This window comes from Helianthus annuus, chromosome 16 (genome assembly GCF_002127325.2).
Source record: "Helianthus annuus cultivar XRQ/B chromosome 16, HanXRQr2.0-SUNRISE, whole genome shotgun sequence".
Classification (NCBI taxonomy): Eukaryota; Viridiplantae; Streptophyta; class Magnoliopsida; order Asterales; family Asteraceae; genus Helianthus; species Helianthus annuus.
Window position 1 is genome coordinate 30,843,338 of NC_035448.2, and position 20,637 is coordinate 30,863,974.

Below are 20,637 nucleotides of genomic sequence, written 5' to 3' on the forward strand. Positions count from 1 at the left end.
CGATAATAATTCGAACTGGTCCACATTTGACCGATAATAGTCCGCCGCTAAAAATAGCTTAAAGGAGTTAAGCTTTTTTCCGAATTACAAACTGATGTTTTAGGGATTTTGATCAGAACGAGGATACGAGTCGATTTATGTAAAACGTACCTCGAAACGATGCTTCAAACGGTTTGATTTTTGTTAATTAAAAGTTTAAACACCCGTATTGAAGCACCGTTCTCGTTGTTTTGGGCAGTATTTCGAGGTAAATTTTACATCAATCAAATCGTATCCTCGTTCTAATCAAAAGCCCTAAAACATCAGTTTGTAATTCAGAAAAAAAAAACTTAACTCCGTTAAACTATATTTAACGCAGACTATTATCGGCCAAAAGTGGATCAGTTCGGATTATTATCGTCCAAATTAAGAAAGCTGGGATTATTTAAATCTAATTTGTCATTTTTATATAGTTTTGAATAATAAAATATAACAAGAATTGAGTGCCACGTGTTAAATAAATAACGCCATTCTTCCACGCCTCGTCCCACAACCCCCGTTTTTTTACCACGCCCCATTTTTGACGTGTGCTTACGTATTGTCCACATGTCACATAACACTTTATTTTCAAACCCCTTCACACCGTACAATCTTAAACCACCATTTTGTCTTTCGTTCGGTTGTCTCGGACCAGCAAAGATGACACGATGATTTTCAACTGAGGTCTCCGTTATGCCCAAAAACAAGGTAAGCCGTTTAGTGGTATTTCTTTTGCACATATTTAAATTTTGCAACTTCATTACTTTATTTGTGAACCAGGTAATGTGTGCTACTAGTATATCAGCTTAGTATGTAATTGTTGCAAAAACAATTTAGGTTCTAAGGCAAAATAATTCACTTTTCTTTCTTTCTTTCTAAAAGGCCCTAAATATGAAGTTCGCTTTATACCTCCAAAATGTCAATCAAGAAATATATAGGGATGGTTTGCAACAATGAACATCACCAAGAAATCATAAGTATTTCCTTTTTTACAAAACTTGTGTTATCCTTCTCACACTCTCAAATACACTACAATAGATCAAGGATCATTATTTGATCCTTGATTAAGTTGTTTCATAACCACCATGCAGGGTCTTTTAAACTCAATAGCATATTACCTCAGTACGGTGGGTAGTTTTTTTTGTAAGACTGGATCGGTAAGTCTATAATTTATCCGTTTTGACATATAACTCAGCCCATCCTATTTGACATTTAATGGATGTATACGACATAAAACGTGGTTCCAAATACAGCTTTACAAGAGGCAACAAGAGCAATGTAGATTATCACACTAATTAGCATTTACACATCTGATATACATGTGTATTTTGACCACTTAGAAGGTAGATTTTTTGCATTGTATATTGATTGTTTAAAATAACACTATGGCAACAATTTGTTGGATTCTTCATTTTCACCGAATTATTTAATGGAATTGGAATTTAAGATCAAAGAACCGTGATTTGTTTAATGTCATTACAATCTGAAAGGAATAATTTATTTACCTGTGTGAATTCGTTCATTCTCCAACCAAATATTTTGTCATTTGACTTCGGTTCAAAACAAACAGGTTAAAAATGCAATTCAAATTCCAACTCTTTTAAAATTTGCAACAATTATGCTTTATAAAAAAAATAAAAAAATCGTTGTTTGTGTTTCTTATTAGTATTTGAAAATGGAAATAATTCATCTTCTTTTTCTTAAAAAAGCGATAAAAAAAAATTCGACGCCTGAGAGATTCGAACTCTCGCGGGGAAACCCCATGTACTTAGCAGGCACACGCCTTAACCACTCGGCCAAAGCGTCGACATGTTATACGTTTAATTGTATTCTTCTTATAGAAAAACGGAATGTATTTTTTTTTTCTTTTTCAATTTCATATCGCTTTAAAATTCTTAATTCTAACTCAGTTTGTAATTTTTTTGCAAAACTCATTCTTCTTGGGATCATAAAAGTTAATGATATAATAATTTTGTTCGTTGGGGTTTATTATTTATTTTTGGGTGAATTTTATGGACTGTCCTTTATCTTTATATCCATTTTCAGGTGATGTCCTTTATGTTCAAAATTGACGAGTTTTGTCCTTTATGTTTTCTTATCATACACGTTTTGTCCTTTAGGCCTAACCCAGTTAGTTTTTTAAGTTAAATTTGGTCATATGCTTTGCACATGAGGGCATTTTTGTCAATTCAAAGGTAAGTTCAACGGCAAATTTACAGCTCAAAGCTTCTGCAACCTTTGAATTGACAAAAATGCCCTTATGTGCAAAGCACATGACCAAATTTAACTAAAAAAACTATCTGGGTTAGGCATAAAGGACAAAACGTGTATGATATGAAAACATAAAGGACAAAACTCGTCAATTTTAAACATAAAGGACAAAACTCGTCAATTTAAAACATAAAGAACAGCGTCTGAAAATGAGTATAAAGATAAAGGACAATCCTTAAAATTCACTCTTTATTTTTAATGCATAACAATTTCTAATTTCTTATTACTAAGTTAGGGGCTTATATCTAAACGTTCATTAGATTAGTTTTTTCAACATCTTCATTATATACTTATCACTTGAACTTGAAACATATACATATGATAAAAACTATTTGAATTGCACTCATTATTAACGTGGTAATATGATTCAACACATAGAGGCGTCACTCAGAGCATTCATTGACCACATATGACATCTCTTTATATTTGCTCTGAAGAGTACTGGGCGTATTTCAAGACGTGTGGATTATTGGATAAGTGTTAGACGGCTTAAGAGCCACCCTTACCGACCGAATACCCTTCAATACACAACCTTCCAAAAATGTTTTTTTTTTATGCTCACAAGATCTTCAAAAATGTTTGTTCTGGTGGGGGGTATGATGTAGACTCATCAACCACAAAGACAAAACGGGGCATCAAAGCTTCCAAGCACGATCCTTCTTAACGAATCTAGAAAAAAAAAACGAAAATAACAAAAACATGTACCAACTTATATATTAGATTGACCACTAAAGCACAACGTAGACTTTATATACTTAACTAGCTTATATCCCGTGTGACACACGGGCTTAAAAAAGTTAAATTTAAAATATATAAAAAAATATGATGTATGATTTAAAAAAAAAAAATCCAAATAACATGAAACCAAATAATTTAAAATAATAATGTTTTCACACTTGTCAGTACTATTTTCCATTTTCTATTTTATGAACACAAGTTTTAGTTTAGTAAGTTGGTCATGAACTAAATCAGTCTTTTTTTTAAATCCTTGTTCCCTAACAACCCTTTAAGTTGCTGAAGCGCAATGGTAACAACCACTCCTCCCATGAACCCCACAATCGCAGCATGTGACAGAAAATCGATCAGAAAACCCAATCTGTAAAAAGAGCAACTCTCAAAACTATATAAGATTCGGATCAAAACGACAGTTTTTGTTAAAGTTATATTACCTGAAAAACCCGAGTGCAGCTTGAGTGACTCCAGCAAAGAATGTTGCAGTGAAAGCAAGACATAAATATTCAGGTGTTTTTGGCTCAACCTCATCTCGTAACAAAGTTCCAAGCAACAGAGAGACCACTGCCACAGGGCCCATTGCAATATCTCTCGAGCTACCAATGAACGCATATATAAGAGGTGGAACAACTAAAAGGCCTAACCTTACTTAGCCTGATTCTTCAAACCTGTATTTCCATCCTCGTTAAACTTGGCTTCAGCGGCCCGTTCTTCAGTCGAAGGCGCCATTCCTAACTTGTTCCCGATAGACTTTAACCAAATTGAGTCATTCAAGATTCATAAGGTTATATGAACCTTAAACAGCTAGCCCTAGAAATACCTAAGCATAAACCGAAATCACGAAAAGCGAATAAAGTAATTTTTTTTTAATAAAGGCTTGTAGAAAAAAGATTAAATGCTAGAATTAAGGGTTACAAGTCACATCTATTTCTTAGATAGAATGAATGGGTTAAAAATGGTTGAAAATAGTGTGAGGTCTACTTATAATACATACATCATTATTGTATGAAATATCGTATTTGGGATCATAAGTACACATCAGTTATTTATCTAAAAAACATACAAATTTGTGGGTCGAACCAGCCGAAATTACCCAAATTGCAAAATCTTGTCACCTCTAGAGAAGGCGCTGGCAGATAATAGGGTTGAAAATAGTGTGAGGTCTACTTATAATACATACATCATTATTGTATGAAATATAGTATTTGGGATCATAAGTACACATCAGTTATTTATCTAAAAAACATACAAATTTGTGGGTCGAACCAGCCGAACAACGTGTTCTGACTCATTACCCAAATTGCAAAATCTTGTCACCTCTAGAGAAGGCGTTGGCAGATAAAATCGCTTCCTCTAATATATAGTTGGTTAATAAACATGCTAAAAACTTAGTAAAAAATTACAAACAAAATGTAATTAAGAAAACAAACACAATGTCTAAATAAATAGCATAAACAAAGATTTACTCGTACGTTTTATTGAGAAAGCATATGGATATATTGTTAGCCTAACCTCAAAATTCCCCCACAATGAAACTCAACCCCTGAAACCTAATGAACTCAAAATACATTTACATGATTAATGGTGTAGAGTCAAACAAAACTGCAATTACAGAAAGAGCAAATAACAATGGGATCAAACACTAACCAAGCCAAAAAGGCCACGCTCCATATACCATCCATTGATGGAGCTTATAACGTCATCCAAAAGTCGTATATGTAAAGTTTTCCCTGCATAACTTGGAAAAAAAACTGTTAATAAAGTGACCCATGAAACCTCTTATTACATAATAATGTCCATGGAGAACTTACCATATCCATCGTGAAACTTGTCCTCTACTATTCTATGCATTGTTTGTACACCACCAACTACCGATTCCTGTTTTGGCTAAAATTTGTTAGGACCCAATTGTCCTGTTCAATTATACCAGGCTTATTATGAGAACACTTTTAAATCATGTAGAAGTATTTCCATTCTTCTTGAAATTCCCTTTTCTACTACATTATGCCTTACTCTTTCTTTCATTCTGTTCATTTAGAACCACATGGTGTTTTCCTTTGTTTCAATCTACCTCATTTAACCATTTATATACATCTTTCAGTTATCTAGCTTTTCCTTTTATATAAAAGTTAATGATGATTATATTTAAAGACATGACAACAAAAAAAAAATTCCCCCTAAAAAACACAAACACAACGAATTTACTCAAATTCAAAATCGATCAGTACTTTCCACAAAGTTGCTCAAGGACTTAAGCAGTTCCAATTTGCATAATAAAAAAATAGTAAATGAATATAAGAAAAAAAATGAAACTACAAACTTATATCTAACTTCAAAGAAAACATAAAGCAAAATGGCAGTATGGATACAATACGCAAAGAAATTAAACCCTAAAATTGAACTTCAAGGCAAATTGCTTGATATCATAATAAAAATATAGAAAAAAAATGTAACAACTTAAATAAACTAAATCAAACCTTCACATAAGCAGCACATGCTTGGGGTACGAACATCATTTTTTTCCATGGAAGATGGTTGCAACTGTTTCAGCGGTGGGAAATGGTTGAACCCTAGCGGCAAGATCGATGGAAGATGGTTGCAACTGGTTTCAGCGGTGGTTATTGTAGCGGTGGCGGACATGAATTTGAAGGAGAGAGCGTTGTAGGTCTCAGATCTAAAAGGGAGGCGATGAAATGGGTATTTGGGGATGAGGTTTTCTGCCTTTCTTGTCTCTCTCTACAAAAGAAAACCTGGTTGAGGAGTGTGGATAGCGTGGATAGTCTAGATGATAAACACGTTAGTAAATTAAAGGTGGGGTTGACATGTGTCTTAATTGAATATGGAGGGGACAAGTGTCCCAACCTTGTTCTTTTATTATATATAAAGATTAAAAAAAATTCAACACCTTTCAGTGAGTTTGAATTAATAATAGCACGCAGATACATACACACTTGTAGTACTACGTTAACACGATCAAATCGACTTAAAATCCACTTCGCTATACTACAAACATGCCACACGTACTCGTGAACATTTCACCATAATCCTGGATTTTAAATATGAAATCACAATAATAAACCCATTTTAGTTCATTTTCATAATTACATCATATAAATGAATGCCATAACAGCAATGGCTTGTCACTTCTACAAATGGTAGAAATGACACTTCACAAAATAACAATTTTTATACATGTTGGAGGTCATGAAAACCACCTCAAAAGCCAAAAGCAATTGAACGCTTGCATCATCCACCTTGGCCAACACATATAGTGCTACTCAGATGCTTTCATCATAAGTGCCACTATGATTCCTAACATGGCCCCTGCAATCACCTGTTCCAAAAACATTTATGTAAAATTAACCAAAAAGATAATACTTATATATTGAGCATTTAATATATTTTCAATAATCGTTTTACACTCGCTAAAATATAAATTCTTCATATAATGTTGTCACAATTCATTCAAAGTGTAAGTTTCATGGAGAGATTGTTATTAAAATAATATAATGCTTATAATCATATTCGACACTAAAAAAATATATATATTTCAGATGAAAGAGGAACCTGTAATGGAGTATGCCCAAGAGAATCACGTAGAGGTCTGGATGTGGATAACGGGTGCTCCGGAGGAAATTCACAGACGATCTGGTTTAACACCTGCACAAGTTTAACACAAGTAGACAATATTTAAAGCGATGTAAGGGTAAAAAGGTCATTTTCCTCTTACTTGATACGTCAAAAAATTTATATGATCATCCAGGAATACAATCAATCAAATGTTAAATAAAATAAAAATGTAAATATTGGGTAAAAAATTCTTACTTCAGCCTGGCGACCGGCATGGAGTCTGACTCCAGATGCATCATACATAACCTGCATTATTTCAAAATACAAATAAGTATACAAAGTTATAATCCCGTGAACAAAGTTATTTGTGGTGGCAATGAATTATGTCTGAGATTACGTACGATAAAAGCCATAACAACAGCAATTGCAAATGATGATGATTCAACGCCATCATGTAGACCAATGGATACTGCAAGTGCCACAACAGTTGAAGAATGAGATGAAGGCATTCCACCTGAGCCCACAATCTTTTTAGGATCCCATTTCTTTTCCTTATACCTGAAATTCAGAGGATTACACAAAATGTAGAGGTTAGTGATAAGACTACTGTGTTGTGCTGAATGCGAAATGTGCAAAAAAGAAAAAAACGCCACACAGGTAGTGTTTCACATTTCAAGTCCACCAATATGTGTTATGGAGAGGTGAAGCGTAATAAAAAAAATTAAAAGTAAAATGCACATGGAGGTGTAATGGGGCTTGCTGATTGGCTCCAAAAGAAAGAGATAGGGGGCAGCGTCCACGGTCTAAGCTGACCTACATCCACGGGCTGCAACCAGGATATAGGATCGGATTGCAAACACAGCGTCCACGGTACCCTAACAGGTCTTCTACCACAACACATGGTCTAATACGTTTAATCTTTTTTAACAATTTGGAAAACTTGTTAACTATTTTGAGAAACCGAAATCATCAAAGCATAAGATACTATAGTCTAGAGGTCAAACTTCAAAGACTTGCAGTTCATATGAATTAGATGCTGAAAAAAACTAGGGTTTACAAATACATAAATAACAATATTCTGAAAGTTATTGGTGTTTAGCATGATGTCACAAATTGAATATGTAACCAAATTATCGATTCAACATTAAACAGAATAATCAAACATGATCTAAACTACAGTCAAACATAGATCGTTGACTGAGATCTGACTCACCAGGTAGTAATAACCTTGAGGAATTGAGCAATCGCAAACGCAAGGAACGCTGACAACAGCGGCACACTGTACGGAAGCACCGGAGCCGAAGACGACGGTGTCACTGCCGCCGTGGTAGCGTGGTACGCCGCGTCGGCGATGGTGATCACCTCCTCCATTGACTTTTCACGCAAACTCGAAATTGCTGTAAATTCTTCAACAAATGCACAGAACGTTGGAGAATTGATTTGAAGAAATCAACTATTGAATTCAGATTTGAAAGAGTTTGAATTGTGCAGAGGTAATCGGACGGCGACGTTGACGGTGGGAGCCACCGTTTAAACAACGTATCGTGTACAATAAGACGGCCGTCTACAGTTGGCCGTTATTATTTACATTGAAAATCGTACTAGTTTTGATGCGGTGTGTACAAGTAATAATTGTTATGTTCAAAAGTGACAACTCAGAGGTAAATGTGGAGTTTGATTGGTGGAAATGTGGAATCTTGTTTTGTCGATATGTGATTATCTAGAAGCTTCTGTGTCTCCAACTGGTCCACGCTGTTGATCAAAATGTTAATTGATGATTTTCAATTGTATTTTTTTTTCGAATGGGTTATTTAGGGGAGCCAATTATTTATTGTTAAAAGAGTATTCGGAGCACCCTAGGGGATCCTATTTGGTTTGGTCGGGTGCTTCGCCAGGGACGGACCTATATAGAGTGGGTCAGAGTTTACATACCTTAATGTTTTTTAAAAATTAGTTTATCTGGTATATTATATTTTCTAAGCATCTTATAAAAACGATTAGGCGGACCCATATAGAGTGGGTCGGGGTTTCCATACCTCAATTATTTTTTTTAAAATTAGTTGATCCAATATATTATATTTTCTAAGCACCTTATAAAAACAATTAGATGGACACCCTAAAAATAAAAATAAAAGCTGGTGTAGTGACAATACCTCTTATTAAAAAACAAGCAGAAGCAAGCATACAGAACATAAGCATGTGCACCCAATCACCAACATAACCCTTGTATGCTATGAATTTACATTATATTTTTATTGTGTGTTTATGAAGAGCAATGATTACATATTTTTAATACATGTTCCTCGTGCCGACAACCGACCCAAAAATTTTAACGTTTTGTTGTGAAAATTTTGAACGCCGAAAAAAGTGGACCCCATTGGAAAAAAATCATGGGTCTGTCACTGACCGCCGCTGCGCCGCATGCAATTCAGTTTGGGCGACAGGTAGTTAGAATAAAATCGACTTGGGTATGTGGGGAAACCGATTGTGAATGTTGAAGTGTGGATAAGGTGGCCGTTCATCATTGGTTGGTGTCATTTGAGTAATTTTTCATGGATTTTCTTGAAAATGAGATGGTTGTCCTTTGGTGTCATGAGAGAGTACTTTGATACTTTGGGTTGTGCCCCCAGTACCCTTAATGAGTAGAGTTATAAGCCCGAATATCATTTGTATAAGTTGTATCAAAAGCATAACCTTATCCTAGATTTATTAAAATTATGCAACTTGTTTACCTGGATGAGTGCAAGACTGCAAGTTGGGAATGAGTTGGTGGATTGTAAATAGGTCGCAATCGGTAATCATGTTGTAAATGGAGCATAATGGTTTAGGGATTTCAAAAAGTAGGCTAAAAATGTTGTAAAGAACTTGGTAGGTTGACCTAATATAAAATAAGGTTTTTTCTTCTAATTTTGAATGGTTAACAAGTTGATCATTTTAATCAAATGGATTAAACATCTCAATCTAAACGACTTTGCTTAATTGGACGTGTCTGACATATAAAACCCAAACACGGCGTGTTTACTTAAACATATTATGGATGACAAGCTAAAACCTTATAAATCATGTTGTGTAGATACAAACTTCATTAAATTATAAATAGACATAACAGGTTAACTGAATAGGTTAAACATGTTAATCTGACGGCATATCTAACATATCAACCCATAGTCCAGACACCGACATATTTGCTTTGATAAGAATTGATTCAATTAGAAAGGGACAACACTAATTGCCCAATACCAAAACAAACTCCATACTTTAATCAGCCGAAAACGCTTTTCAACATTTATATACATGATACTACGCCTCATTTTAACCCTCCATAACCATATTTAAAAACCAAAATCCATCTTAGGGACACGATCTTTCGTCTGTAACACATAACAATGTCCGCGTTGACTCGCTCCGTTGACTTTGGGCTGGTGTGGTTGTTCTTGACGAACGCTTTGTGGCAACCAAAGTGGGCTCTTTAGGCCACTCATCATCACTAACTCCATCATCAATCCCGTCCCATCTGTTTGCGTTATTAAAGACCGGGTGAACATACGCGTTTTCTAAATAGTTCTTGACATTTAAACATGGCTCACGTGCGCGTTCTAGCGTATCTTTCATCATAGCCTCCTGTAAAGATAAAGAACACACTTTTCTTTGAATATGGGTTGTGCTTAACAATAAACACATTCACAAGTAAATGTACCCCAAATGATAAATCGACTAACCTGTAAAGGGTACCTAACAAAAGCGGGTTCATACCGGCCCTTGCAGAATCTATGAAACCAAATGGTCAAAACCGGGAGTACAATAAGCAATGGAGTTGATTGAGTAGCTTCTTTTGTGCTAAGCAAACCCATCAAAAGCAACTGTGAAACAATCAGTGCAGTTATGATACGCCCATGAACATCGGGCCAAAAAGCTCCGGCACTCTCGTATTGCTGATGATACACATTTATAATCTACACTCAGAAGAAAAGAAGAAAAAAAAAGATGATTAAGTTAGTATTCAAAAATCTAAACAAAATTCAAATTTAGAAATATAAGGGGCAGGTTCGAATAAAGTGGGTGATTTGAGTTTTCTTGCAACTTGATGCAACACATTAAGTGTTTCGGGTCAACCACCGTTTAATGTCGTACAAAAGAATAACCCAATTTGCCAAACCTGTTAAAAAGTAGGGGTGTGCATGGTTTGGTTATTAGCCTTAACCGAAGTCATCGGTTAATCTATTTTATTAATCCTTCGGTTTCAGTTAATCGGTTCAGTTTATTCGGTTAATTTGTCGGTTTTCAGTTCAACCAAACCAAACCAAACTTGGCCCAAAATTTTTACTTAGATATACATGGAATAGAGGTCTAAATACATGAAATGGTAGTATAAATACATAAAAATTGAGGTATAAATACATAAAGTGGATGTATAAATATATGAAATGGATGTATAAAACATAAATACATGAAATAGGGGTATAAAAGCAAGATATATATAAATATGAATGGTTCGATTAGGTTTGGTTAATTTCGGTTAACCAAGGTTACAAAAAATAACCGATAACCGTTCTTCAGTTAACAGTTCGGTTTTTGCTCACCCTTGTTAAAAAAATTTCTAACCAGAACATACTGACTATATATATAATGAATAAAATTGAGCAAAAAGTGTTTCAGTTCAACCCAATCCGACTTGTTTCAATTTCAACGCGTAACAAAAATTACCCATTTGACCACTTTCCAAACCCATTTTTAACCAAACTACCCAACCGTTTAGCAGCGTCTATTCAGAACCAAAATTTTTGAAAACTTTATTACCTGATGGCGATACACGACATAAGCAAGTCCAAAGAACACAACTATGAAAGGAAGCAGAATCGGGGTGACAGCAGCATAAACAAGCCCGAGTAAGAAGTACAGCTGGATTTGCGGTTCACCCGTGTTAAAAGTCAAACTCCCAGGATTCATTGCTTCTTCTCTGTCTTTTTCAGTTTTCACTAGAAAAAAATTCTTTAGGTGATAAAATATTAATGGTTTTATTCTCAATATTTCTCCTGCAACTCCAGCCCATCCATCTACCATGATATATGTTATAAAGAAAGTTGCTTTCATCGGTATAGATGCTCCAATTGTCACTGGGATTCTGTAGATATATAAAACAAATCATACAAATGATGAGCGACGTATAGGATGATATCTATATAATAGAAATATGAGTAAAATGCCATTTTCGTCCATGAGGTTTGGCTACTTTTGCGACTTTCGTCCAAAGGTTTGTTTTTCCGCATCTGGATCCAAAAGGTTTGAAATCTTGCCATTTTCATCCGATATGTTAACTCTATCCATTTTTTAATGTTAAGCCAGGGGTATTTTCGTCTTTTCAGACATTTTTTTGTGATAATTAAAGGGTTTAGGTGGGGAGAAAGTCAATAGAAGTGGATCTTTCTTTCTTATACTGTTTTTTTTATTTTAATAAAAATGTGTAAAAAGACGGAACTGCCCCTCATTTAACGGGGAAAATGGATGGAGTTAACGAGTCGAATGAAAATGACAAGATTTTAAACCTTTTGGATCCGGATGCGGAAAAACAAACTTTGGACGGAAGTCACAAAAGTGGCCAAACCTCAAGGACGAAAATGATATTTTACTCTAGAAATATTGCAATTCTCTAGGGACGTTTCAAAAAGCAAAGCATTTTGATACAACTAGTGTGGGTTGAGGAAAATCTTACTCGTTTGCGGACTGGTGAATGAAGTTATTTAGCTGTTGGAATGCAGTCCCGGTAATTATGCTTCCAAGAAAAACATTAATAAATTGGAAAATATAATATCTCGTTGCAGATCTTCGCTCTAAAGTAGATATTGAGATAAATCCTTCAAACTTTGACATCATCATCAAGATTGAAGGTAGAATGATGAGGAAAATCTTCAACGCAATTCCTGGAAGAACACCTTGAATAACAGATGTTACAAATTTCCTGCAGGAAAACAGAAAGTTAAAAAACAAAATATTAATGTCATGGCAACTATAGGAAGTGTGTGGATTTGCAGGTCTCCATAATTAGTTATTAATGTGTGAATAACAGATTCTGCGCGGCAAACAAAATTAATTATACAGGGGTAAAAAATATTACTTGTTTAACCTTTTATTGAGCCTAATTTAGAAGACTTTTACTCCTACTTTCGTCCAAAGGTTCGTTTTTCCGCATCTGGATCCAAAAGATTTGAAATCTTGTCATTTTCATCCGGCAAGTTAACTCCATCCATTTTTCTCCGTTAAGTCGGTGGTATTTCAGGGTTTTTTTGTTAACTTAAAGGACAATTCGGTCTTTTTCAGGGGTATTATGTCTTTTTACATAAAGAGTGAAAAAGACCTAATTGCCCTTTAAGTTTGCAAAAAAGACGGAAATACTCCTAACTTAATAGAGAAGAGTGGATGGAGTTTACTTGTCGGATGAAAATGGCAAGATTTCAAATCTTTTGGATCTAGATGCGGAAAAACAAACCTTTGAATGAAAGTCGCAAAATTGGCCAAACCTCAGGGTCGAAACTGATATTTTACTCTAATATCTAAGTTTCAAGCATAACCACTGGCCACCTTCTATTTTCTCTCTGGCCTAATCATTTTTCACTTCTTTTAGTGATGGTTGGTAGTTATGTCCTTAAAAAATCAGAATTTGCAACACATTTTTATTACAACCGCTTATCTCATTTTTTTAACATTCGACTGAAATAACCATTTTGAAAAAGAACATCCTAAAACCTAATAGTCCATACAAAGAAGAAGACTGAATATGTATTCAAAATATTGGACTCTAAAGAAATCAACAAAGCAAAAATGTAGAGTAAAGTACATGGATGGTCCCTGTGGTTTACTAAATATTTGGGTTTGGTCCCTACTTTTTCAAAAAAACATGAATGGTCCTTGTGGTTTGCACTTTTTAACGCATTTAGCCCCCAGCCAACAAATCTAAAGGTTTTAGCAGGTCCAAGTTAGGGACTAAATGCGTTACAAAGTGCAAACCACAGGGACCATCCATGTACTTTTGGAAAAAGCTAGGTACTAAATACGTTACAAAATGCAAACCACAAGGACCATCTGTGTACTTTTGGAAAGCTAGGGACCAAATCCAAAATTTTGATAAAGCACAGGGACCATCCGTGTACTTTACTCCAAAAATTTAGTTTAGAAAATAACTTACACTTCCAAAAGTCCCTTCATGAAAGGAGCTGCTTTCACTATCCCATCAATATTTGCAAGTGACTGTACAAATGCTATTGGGATCATGAAGAAGAATGTAAGGAAGAAAAAAGCAACTGCAATTATAAGTCTTCTGATGGTGAGTGACACGAACGGAATCGCAAGATTATCCCAGTAGACGTCACGGGGTTCTGGGGCCCACTCAGTTAACCAAATAGTTGGGTTTCTTGATTGTTCTGTTTGTGCACATACGGCAGCCCCCCAACGTGTTTTAAAAGAAACAAATGCAGCTGGCATAACATACTTGGAGCTTTTTGTAATCTTTTCCCTCTCTTTACATATCTAGCAATTAAGAAGTTTAAACAATTAGAACAGATGAACAAGAGACTAAGAGAGTGCAAGCAACATATACTCTTCTGCAACAAATATATACATGACTCTTCATTTTATTGTATTCAAGGTTCTTAAAAACATGTACAAGATAATAAATTTATTCCGCACTCATAAATGCGCAAAAAAATGTTCACACACTACAGCATCTATGAGAGATTTCTTAGACATGTAAGAATACATATTTGTTATTCTTGAAACTTAAAAATACATGTAAGAGGTTTGAACCATTAAGAGCTGAACGAGTAAGAGGTTTGAACCATTAAGAGCCCATTAAGAACCGAAACAAACAGCCCCTAAGTGTACTATAAAAGGTATCCGCAAGTGTGTATAAAAACGTTAAAGAACGAAAATACTGACATGTAATAGTGTGGAAATTTTGGTTTAGAAGCAATTGTCATGGACTCATGGCACATTGATCTACGCTTGTTCATAGTTTTACACACTTTTAAGTGTATGGAAGTACCTAAAAAGTATGTATTTTTTACTTGCTTGTTGTAGCAGCATTTATAAACATATAGATAATAAGGGTGGGAGTTGGCTACAAAGTCCATTTTTCCTACAAAGTGTAAAAAGTCATAAAATAAAGAAATCTACAAAAGTGTATGCATTGAAAAGACACTTCCGGTGACTTTCAACCCATTTGACCCATTAGGAATCAACCCATTTGACCCATTAGGAATTACCCCATTCATAAGTAAACGGAATTTCCACCCATACATGGAAATACTACCAACAAAATTTCAAAAATACTACATGGATTGTAAACAAGACTGCATAAAATCGTAGATGTACAGAAAAGTTCATTTGAAAAGTAAACCGATTTTTCTCCACTTATGTGTTTAGACATTTAAGCAACTTGTTTTCAGAATTTACGTGTGAGTAATCTCCGGTGTTCAAAAAAATCTGTATCCGAAACCGAAAATCCGTATCCGAAATATCTGAAATTTCAGATATCCGAAAACAAGATAATATGAATTTTCGGATTTGGATTCGAATATGAATTTCAAAAATTTCGGATAATCCGATATCCGAAAACTATTTCTTTATATAAATATATATAGTATATGAGCATTATATTTAGTTTGAAATATGGTAAAATATAGTAAAACTTAGTAAATAATCGGATCCGGATGTGGATTTACGAATGTTTTTAGTTTTCAATGTTGGAAATTTGGAAAATCGAATATATGTTTAGCTTTAATCTATGCACGAAATGGATTTTTTTTTATAAATTCAGATATCCGTTTGGATATCCGAATCCGTATCCGAAATTTCGGATTTTGGATATCCGAATTTTCGAATACGGATTCGGATATTAATATTCACTATCCGAAATTTTCGGATATCCGAAAACCGGATAATCCGATCTTGAACACCCGTAATCTCCATAATTAAGTCTTCCAACGAGTGGAAGTGTGTATTTCACAATTCTTCACATATTTTGTAGCGGTAGAGAAGACGTGTTATTGCTACTTACCTCTTTCGATAGTTTATCGATCTCAGATTGATAATAATCAATAGCATCCACACGCTTCCCGCACAGGCCAAGATATCCAGTCTGCTCCATTAACAAAAAGAAAACAAAAAAAAAAAGATCCATTAAACTTCATTGATGGTCTTTTTGACTGGTTATTTCTGTTTCGATGGTTTAATGGATCAATCTCAAATTAAGAATACCTTCATTGATGGTCTTTTTGACTGGTTATTTCTATTATATTTCAGTTGATAATAGTCAAGCCAATTCTGCTTTGTTTTCCTCTCATTTACCAAATTGGATAGAAAATTTGCATCATAAACAACCTGCAATGAAGATTTATCGATAAGATATGGATAAGAATATAAGATAACACAATAATAAAAATATCAACATCATTAGTGGTGATAGAACCTGATGAGATAAATAATGATCTGGATGGTTAACAAGAAAAAAGTGCTCCACAAGTTCGTTGACCGTCTCATCAGGGTCCGGTGGCACATTTCTCACAAGCACCTAAAACGTTAGCGTATACAAATTTGTTAAGCTCTACAAAACTATTTTATTTTCTTTTCTTTTGTAGCAGTTTATACAAAATATTAGAAGTAGGGCTGCAAATGAACCAAACATTCAGCGAACAGCTTGTGAACCGTTCGGCAAGAAGTTCGTATGTGTTCGTTCATTCGTTTTAATAAATGAACGAACACGAACAAGAAATTCCATTCTTTTAGTTAAATGAACGAACATGAACAGAGGCCGTGTTTGTTATGTTCATGAACGTTCGATAACGTGTTCGTTGATGTTCGATAGTTCATTAGTGTTTTTAATTTTTGTATTTTATTTAAATACTTTAAATTTCCGACAAACAAAATAATTAAATAAGTATCAGTGTGTTATATATTCTATTCATGAACGCTTGGTTTGTGTTCGTTTGTGTTCATGAACGTTCGTTACCTAAAGTTAACAAACGAACATGAACACATCATTTCCTTAACAAATGAACATGAACAGAAAATCTTGTTCGCTAAGTGTTCATGAACAGTTCCTGAACTCACACATTTCCTCAGGTCTTGTTCGTGTTCGTTGGTTCGTTTGCAGCCCTAATTAGAAGCAAAAACATAAATCTTACAGTAAACTGATCAGGTCGCCGTTGTTCTGAAGCGATAAAATGCAACCTCATTGCTGCAATTATTTCATACTCTCTTTTTAAAACATAGCATGTCCAAAAGGTAAAAGTGTAAGCCATGACTAAATGAGTCCAGAACCTGCAACCAATGTTAACGGTTAGGGTTTACGAACCAATGTTAACGGTTAGGGTTTACGAATCCCAAACACGACCCGAATGCTTTTTGGTAAATACCTGTTTGATCCGGTGGGAATGTTGGATATTGAAAGTTTATCGATTTCAGTGAATGTCAATTTAGACTGTTCCAAAGTCCGATTAGTCCAATTCACTGGCACCATGACTGTGAACGCAAGGCATGCAATTGGAACAAATATTTTGAGTCTGTTACACGGGAGGAATCAAGAACAGGTTAAGAAAACGAAACATCATTATGATTGAAACCAAACTTTTTATACAAGCTAAGCGGTTAATGCGGTAACCGATATTAAGCATAGCTCAAAATCAAACATCAAATAATTTTACATATATCACAATAATCTATTTTATTTGAGCAAATAATTTCTCCAAATATGCTTATTGGGTGAGCCCTAAACAATAAAATCATAATCAGCTTTCTCCAAACACCCTAAGACCAGACTGAAAAACACATCCAAACACCCCTTAAAGTCTAGTGAACCTAAAATTTCATTGGTAAAATTGTTAAATATAACAAACAACATAAGAAAAACAGGAGGAATACGAGGATTATTACGAACCCTGTTAAATAAATTCTCAAGTAAACAACAGAGTCCAATCCTGCATGATCGATAAGCTCAGGCTCCGGCATGTGTAGTGCGGCAGGCATCCAATTCAGAAACCTTAAGTACGACCTAAAATCCAAGTTTACAAACTTTTGCACAAATGCACCTGATTGAAGTGGATCATTCCTTAACCCCTTTAAATACCATTTTGGAAAATAAACCCTATCATTTAGAGGCTGAATCCGAAGAATAGCAAATGCTACCAAAAATGCAATTGCGGTAAGGATATTCATCCCTGCAGCAAGCCCTATTTCGGAACTTGAAGCCATAGATTTGCTTCGATAAAACCGTTTACTCCTGCAGAATGTTAATTTCATTAGAACATATTACATCAAAATCTGAACTAACACCTGCTAATAATATATAAGATATAGCTAAATTCGTTGTAGTTTTATCAATCAGTTATGATCAATGAAAATTTAACATAAAATCAATATATAATACCTATAGAATGTTGATATCAGTAGAACATGTTACAACGAAATCTGATTTAACACCTGCTAATATAAACGATAGCTAAATTCGATGTAGTTATACCAATGAATCATGATCAGTAAAATTTTAAAAAAATCAACATAATACATCTAAATCTGATCTAAAACCTGCTAATAACATATAAACAATAGCTTAATTCATTGTAGTTCTACCAATCAATTATGACTGGTGAAAAACTAAACAAATCAATATAATCTACCTACAGAATGTTGATTTCATTAGAACATATAATATCAAAATCTGAATTCTGATGTAACACCTGCTAATAGCATCTAAACAATAGCTAAATTCATTGTAGTTCTACCAATCAGTGAAAACCTAAAATAAAATCAATATAATCTACCTACACAAAGTTTTGCTTCTAATAAGTCCAATTGAGCACTCTGACTGACTCAATTGAACAATCAAACGAATCCAAATCACAGCAACCGAACAAAAAAATGGGGAAAATCATGGATACATACTAATTAACTTCAAAATCTGCTAAAACTCCACTCCAATCAGTAAATACTATACAAAAAAAGCACTCTAGTTAACAGTAATCAATATAATGTACCTACAGAAACGTTGTAGATCTAATCAGCACAATCGAGCACTCTGATTGACTCAATTGAACAATCAACGAATCCAAATCACAACAATCAAACAAAACATTGAGAAAAACCGTAAATACGTACCAATTGAGTTCAGAATCTGCTAAAATTGTACTGCAAGCAGTACGAACTGTACATATAAAACCCTAACGGAACTCGCTGCTTCAGATGCCGGATAAAGAGTCTAGGTTTTCAGTTCGATTGGAGGTTATTGAAGAAGATGAATAAAGAGTATGAAGCCGTTGGAGATATAGATACAAATGTGTGAGTGACTTCAGTGTGTGTGTGTGTGTTGATGAAGGCGGTGTCGTGTGGTGTGGTGTGGTGTGGTGTGTATTTCACTTTGCGTTTTGAAACTTGTAAAGGCGTGTGGGCATTGGATCGTGGTAACGGCTATATTTTTTAATTAATTTTTAAATAAATTTTTATACAATGAAATAGTTTTTTGAAATATGCCTTTAAAAATATATGAATCATGTTTTTAAGAAATGAGTTTTAATTTCTTATTTTTATTGTTTGTTTCAAAGTAATTTTTACTATGATAGATGCCATCAAAATTGGATTTTTTTTCTATTTAAAAAAAGAGTTATGACGCAGTTTGATGTTCGTTTACGTACCCTTCTTATGTAGTTTTCTTTACAATGGGAAATGTTTATATTCCAAAGACTATTTTCAAAGCAAAATAATTGATAACCGGCGTTATCATGATGTGTGACAAACGTAACTTATTTTGATTCGTTTTTTAAATTCTTTTATTTTTTTGTTTGGATGTCACATTCTTTCTGGCTCTTCTACTTTTTTACATGAATCTAGCTATACTTTTTAGCTTTTGAAAACTTTATCATGTTTTCAGAAAAGGTTTTTATAGGGCTGTAAACGAACCGAACGAACACGAACACGGCCTTGTTCGTGTTCGTTCGTTAAGGAAATAAATGTGTTCATGAACGGTTCATGAACACTTACCGAACGAGATTTTATGTTCGTGTTCGTTCATTAAGGAAATGAATGTGTTCGCGAACGGTTCACGAACACAAACGAACATAAATAAATTTGGCGAACGTGACGAATGATAATGATAGATGGCCCAGAGAGTAGCACTCGAACTTAAATCTCTTATTGTGGAATGGAGGTTGATCATATTCGTGGAGGTAAATAATGAGAAATGAAAGGGAATTGATGCATAAACAAGGTGAAAGTGGGTATTATAGTTTAATTGTTAGGGAAATAAAATAAATAAAAGTTTAATAATATAAAAAGTACAAATAAAATATAAGAAAGTACAAAGATCTTCAATTAAAACACAAACATACGAACATAAACGAACGCAGATCAACGAATGTTCACGAACACGTTCACGAACACCTTACCGAACGTTCACGAACACAATTGAACGAACGAGACCTCTGTTCATGTTCGTTCATTTAGCTAATCGAACGAAATTTCTTGTTCATGTTCGTTCGTTTATTAAACGAACGAACATAAACGAACTTCCCACCGAACGGTTCACGAACTGTCCGCTGAACGTTCGGTTCGTTTGCAGCCCTAGGTTTTTATATTTTTTTCATGTGTGTTATGTTTTTCAAACTATGTTGCTGACAACATCATTGAACTGGTCATGAAATTATTGTTTGAAAAAAAAAAAAAAGACATAACAATCAACTTTCATGCCCTTGTGAGATCATGCTTCTTCCACTGGTCTACACATGAGGCACGCGCCTTTAGAATGACGGTGTATAATGACATTGTCTGTCAAGTATTTTTTGCGTTTAGATATCATATGAAACTCACGGTGAGGCTTGATAACAAAGAAACAAAAAATTAAAGTTTCCTCTAGGTGTGCAAAATGTTCAAAAAGTTAATCACAAAAGAGCTTCGAAGCATGAAATTTAGGAAAATATAAAAAATATAATATAAGATTCATGGTGAAAAACGTGAAAATTTTATAGACTTATAACCACTTTGATATTAAAAAAAATAAGTCATTTG

The 20,637-nt window shown here is 34.3% G+C and overlaps 2 protein-coding genes and 1 non-coding gene across 24 annotated transcripts; all 3 read right to left on the reverse strand.

The window, feature by feature from the left end:
* Window positions 1-1,742: 1,742 nt before the first annotated feature.
* TRNAS-GCU lies at window positions 1,743-1,824 on the reverse strand. Its single transcript has one exon. It is a non-coding gene; the product is annotated as a tRNA-Ser (tRNA).
* Window positions 1,825-2,550: 726 nt separating this feature from the next.
* On the reverse strand, window positions 2,551-8,198 carry LOC110918157 (uncharacterized membrane protein YuiD). Of its 21 annotated transcripts, none has more exons than XR_004884307.1 (11): window positions 7,805-8,197; window positions 6,993-7,149; window positions 6,847-6,897; window positions 6,589-6,681; window positions 6,237-6,355; window positions 5,499-5,757; window positions 4,833-4,934; window positions 4,669-4,751; window positions 3,690-3,841; window positions 3,459-3,617; window positions 2,572-3,385 (listed from the first exon to the last, which is right to left on the reverse strand). XR_004884307.1 is itself a non-coding variant. In XM_022162516.2 (5 exons), exons 1-5 carry the CDS (start codon window positions 7,960-7,962, stop codon window positions 6,296-6,298), a joined length of 519 nt encoding a protein of 172 aa, XP_022018208.1. In that variant the 5' UTR covers window positions 7,963-8,197; the 3' UTR covers window positions 6,000-6,295. The 21 variants fall into 21 exon arrangements, 1 of the variants encoding a protein (XP_022018208.1); XR_002581107.2 differs by adding an exon at window positions 4,534-4,571 and having other exon boundaries at window positions 3,459-3,841; XR_002581106.2 differs by adding an exon at window positions 4,494-4,571 and having other exon boundaries at window positions 3,459-3,841.
* Window positions 8,199-9,672: 1,474 nt separating this feature from the next.
* On the reverse strand, window positions 9,673-18,988 carry LOC110915562 (CSC1-like protein At3g21620). Of its 2 annotated transcripts, XM_022160285.2 has the most exons (13): window positions 18,736-18,988; window positions 18,523-18,568; window positions 17,519-17,860; window positions 16,998-17,144; window positions 16,767-16,902; window positions 16,052-16,153; window positions 15,841-15,963; window positions 15,641-15,721; window positions 13,772-14,112; window positions 12,302-12,547; window positions 11,389-11,713; window positions 10,311-10,544; window positions 9,673-10,212 (listed from the first exon to the last, which is right to left on the reverse strand). In XM_022160285.2, the coding sequence occupies exons 3-13, from the start codon at window positions 17,830-17,832 to the stop codon at window positions 9,943-9,945; spliced, it is 2,319 nt and encodes a 772-aa protein (XP_022015977.1). In that variant the 5' UTR covers window positions 17,833-17,860; window positions 18,523-18,568; window positions 18,736-18,988; the 3' UTR covers window positions 9,673-9,942. The 2 variants fall into 2 exon arrangements, with proteins under 2 accessions (XP_022015977.1, XP_022015976.1); XM_022160284.2 differs by lacking the exon at window positions 18,523-18,568.
* Between the last annotated feature and the right edge of the window lie 1,649 nt (window positions 18,989-20,637).